This window comes from Olea europaea, chromosome 11, assembly GCF_002742605.1.
Source record: "Olea europaea var. sylvestris chromosome 11, O_europaea_v1, whole genome shotgun sequence".
Lineage (NCBI taxonomy): Eukaryota > Viridiplantae > Streptophyta > Magnoliopsida > Lamiales > Oleaceae > Olea > Olea europaea.
In genome coordinates this window covers 11,132,125-11,136,544 of record NC_036247.1, presented here as the reverse complement: position 1 = coordinate 11,136,544, position 4,420 = coordinate 11,132,125, and the positions used below count along the sequence as shown (strand labels likewise).

Here is a 4,420-nt window from a genome sequence, read left to right as displayed (position 1 = left end):
TTTTTTTTTCATTTTTTTTTTTTTTTTTGGTCCGAAAGTTGGTGCTTCACACATGATAGACTTGCTTGGTCCAGATTCACTGGTGTCACTTGTATGGGCATCTCTTCTCAGGTTGTAACCATTATGCTTGACATAAACCAGATAAAGCACGACTTTGTAATTGAATTTATAGTCGATTGTACCTTGATTTGTACGTTTCTTGGCCGCTGGTTTTGGTTTCATCCACACAGTATTTTCAATTGCTATTTTCTGCAGTTGCTTTTAAATATTTAGTATGATGAAAAACTCCATTTCTGGCCTTGTTTGAATTATGAAATTTTTTGGTCTAATGATAGATGCTTTTTGCGCTATGCAGAAACTTGCATGGTCCAGGATCGCTGGTTTCATTTCTCTGGATAATATTTTGGCTGGTTTATTTCTATTATGATTTCTATCTTATTTGCTCGTTAGAGTTTGATTCTGCCTACCGATGAGTGCATTTCATGGGTTGAGCCATCAAGATCCATCCCTGCCTATATGTGTTATCAGCGTTCTGATGTTAAGTTTAACGTGTACTCGCTAATCAAAATTTGTGTATTAGGTTATCTAATTGTCAGTGATGCTATTAACTTTAAATAATAATCACAAAACAATTCAAAGAATTTAGCAAAGCAGATTACAGATATCACAGTACTCTGCCCAGTCGTCGTCAGTTTTCACTTTTATGGAAAAGAAAAGTTCTTGCGCTTCTTTTGCTCACTCAGAACAGACTTCAAAATCTAAGAATTTTGAAGTGAACTGATACGTTAATGGAATAGTTCACAAATCGTACTTCTGCAAATTTTTGCTTGGATGAAGTGGAAACCTTACAACTCTTTTAACATAGATGGACGCTCATCCAAGAGAGAACTCGAGACACATCAACGTGTAAAATCAACCGATGGACACGTTGACAATGGCTGCGGATAGGTTTTCAAGCTTTTGCGTTCAAAGTAGGGAGAAACCTGAAAGAAATCGTGTTGGGCCATGCAAGCCAAATTGTCACCTTCGATAAAAGATAAACAGCCATGGCATAATAGGCATGTCTCTACAAATGTCACCTCTAATAATAGTACACTAATCCTCAGTAGGAAACAACTTTTTTCCTTAATTTCAGCAAAAGATACAAAATATGAACTAACAATGATGCAAGAAGTTCTTCTGCAAGGTACCATGATCTCTATAATAACTTACTTCTGTAGGTATCCTTGACCTGAGAAGGCTTCAGACAACGAGATTTTACCTTCGGGATCATGGGAATCAGGAGGGTTTCTATGGTTTCTCTGTTATTGGCTATAGTTTTTGGCCTTGCGAAGAGCTTAGAGTTCACAGAAAAAGACCTGTCTTCTGATGAGCGCTTATGGGACTTGTACGAACGGTGGAGAAGCTACCACACAGTGTCTAGGGACCTCACCGAGAAAAGAAAGCGTTTCAACGTGTTCAAGGCGAATGTCCTGCACATTCACAAGGTGAACCAGATGGACAGGCCATACAAGTTGAAACTCAACAAGTTTGCTGATATGACCAGCCATGAATTCCAGAATTATTTCAGTTCTAAGATAAGACACTACCGGATGCTTCGAGGCAGTAGGGGTGTGACAGGATTCATGCACGGAAAAGCTGAGAACCTGCCAGCGTCCATTGATTGGCGAAAAAAAGGAGCTGTCACTGGTATCAAGGATCAAGGCAATTGTGGTGAGTTTTCTGTCAATAATAACTAAAGATTCTGAATTATATTATACATGAAAATTTCCAGTCATATTGCAGAATTTTTCATCTTGAAACATGGTTGAGTCGTTCTATATTTGGTTTATTTCACAGGCAGTTGTTGGGCGTTTTCTGCTGTGGTTGGAGTCGAGGGGATCAACAAGATTAAAAGTGGTCAATTAGTGTCTTTGTCTGAACAAGAGCTGGTCGATTGTGAAATGGACAATGAAGGCTGCAATGGAGGACTCATGGAAAATGCATTTGATTTCATTAAGAAACATGGTGGGCTGACGACTGAGAGAATATATCCCTACAGAGCCAGAGACGGGAACTGTGATTCTGCCAAGGTAGAAGAATAATTGTCTTGGTAAATTTATAGATGAAACAGATGCCTAATGCATGCTTTTCTTCTTCTGCTTGGGTTTTTTAGATGAATTTGCCTGCAGTGATAATTGATGGGCATGAAAACGTACCTGAGAACAACGAGAACGCATTGATGAAAGCTGTTGCAAACCAGCCGGTATCTGTTGCAATTGAAGCTGGTAGTTCCGACATGCAATTCTACTCCGAGGTACAACTTCACAACCTTAAATCTATTCAGGGGCCTCGAGGCCTCTGGTTCAGATTGTGAGTTCTATTCCTTTACCCTTCCCTGCGTCCATCCTCTCCCTTGATCTATAATTAATCCAGCCTGTGAAGAAATTCAAGGAACTAGGACTACATATTACTCACCTTAATTCCTTGTGATGTGTAAACCATATTCTACTACTGCAGGGAGTTTTTACTGGAGACTGTGGCACAGAGCTAAACCACGGGGTAGCGGTCGTTGGATATGGAACAACGCTTGATGGGACTAAATACTGGATAGTGAAGAATTCATGGGGGACCGAATGGGGAGAACAGGGTTTCATTAGGATGCAACGTGATATAGATGCTGAGGAGGGACTATGTGGCATAGCCATGGATGCCTCTTATCCCATCAAGTCATCTGCAGACAACCCGAAACCACCAAAGGATGAACTCTAGATTTAGGGACATATCTAGAAGACATATTTCTGCTCAATTACATGTCAAGGTCCTATATCCTAGTAGATTCATAGATTTCATCTGTAAGCTCTATGATTGTCTCAGTGAATCTTTTCAAAGTATGTTTAGAAAGAGATGCATTTAAAATTAAAATAAATATGAATGGCTTTCTAAGAGACTTCATGTCATCAAATCACAATGAATGCAGACGTGGATAAATTATGAAATATCTTCTTTAATTGTGTATCCTTCATGATTCTTCGTCTCTAGCCTCTCATAGCTCACACTTGCGCTTCACAAATAACAAGCGTGCCACCTTGGGATATGCCATGTATGGCATATTGATACACTGCATTAGAAAGGATTGTAGCGTATACTATGGAAAATTTTAACTTATTTTTCTTCTTTCGAACCAATTTTGTATGGTCCACCTTACCTAACAAGTCAGCAGGGAATAATACTGGTGGGATTCTGCTTGATTGAGGAAAGTTGAAACTCAAAGTTTCAATCAGAACAAGGAAATGACACAGTTCATAATTCAAGTTCACAAATTCTTATAATGTAATAGTTTTCACTTATTTTCAAACACGTCTAGCTTCATTGACTGTTTAATCAATTACTCGAAGTAATGTTTGACCTTATTGCATTGCCTTCCGAAAAAATATTCCAAAGCTATTTTCAAATTCATCTTGCGATATTGCAGATAAGTTCTTTGACTGAAACTCATGCAAGAATACAATCCTACATTGCATTTCGTTGAAATTTCCCTAGGCATACAATATTAAGAGTTTTCAACGCTTAGTAATTTACAAGGGGCTTGATATTCCACCTTTGGGCATTTGAAAGTAAGATATGTATCGCTGGCCCAACCCGAACATTCTTAAAATGCCTACTGTATGAAGAACCACTTTTGCNTTGGGCATTTGAAAGTAAGATATGTATCGCTGGCCCAACCCGAACATTCTTAAAATGCCTACTGTATGAAGAACCACTTTTGCGTCTTCTGAAGCATTTTGGCTTTATTGTGTTGTTAGATCCAATGCAGCTAAAGTATAAGTGGGATCCACCAGAAAACCAGTTTGCTGGGCAATTCTTTGGCATGCTTCAACTTCCCCCTTTAGTATATTGCCAAATCTGAAGAACACGACAACATGCCTTTGTTATTCTATTTTTAAATGTGACTGACATACCAACAGCAGTAGCATGAGAATTTTGGCAACCTTCACATGCAACCTAGGCACGTTCAAATAAGATACTATTTAGTTTTGAAAGTGTGAAGTTGTGTTTCTCAAACCACACTTTTATAAGTTGAAACGCGATGTTATCCCACTTTTACCCGCCTGGACAGTTGGCACTCGTGTATTGGTTGATATCTTTGTCACGCGAGTTGTGCTTCTTTTTGATTACTGTGGGCCGTCGATCAAATCTGATGGCTGAGATTTGGTCTTCCAAATTATTGGTTTTAGAGACTTCTTTGAAACTCTTCTCATCCATTTTGTCATTTTTGGTTTTGAATCTCTTGAGTTTCTGTCTCTATCGTCTATTGTTCTTCTTCTTCTTTCAGATGTGGTGATTCTCAGTGGATTTTGTAATAATATTTGTGGTTATCTGATGATGGTAGAATGTTTAGTGCAGTGTTTTTGGTCTAGTTTGTGGCTGGTAAATTCGT

General features: G+C 38.6%; 1 protein-coding gene across 1 annotated transcript; it reads left to right on the top strand.

Annotated features, from left to right (window-relative positions):
- Window positions 1-20: 20 nt before the first annotated feature.
- LOC111403374 (vignain-like) lies at window positions 21-2,927 on the top strand. Its single transcript, XM_023031864.1, has 4 exons — window positions 21-1,713; window positions 1,840-2,072; window positions 2,156-2,296; window positions 2,500-2,927. Exons 1-4 carry the CDS (start codon window positions 1,272-1,274, stop codon window positions 2,749-2,751), a joined length of 1,068 nt encoding a protein of 355 aa, XP_022887632.1. The 5' UTR covers window positions 21-1,271; the 3' UTR covers window positions 2,752-2,927.
- Window positions 2,928-4,420: the final 1,493 nt, after the last annotated feature.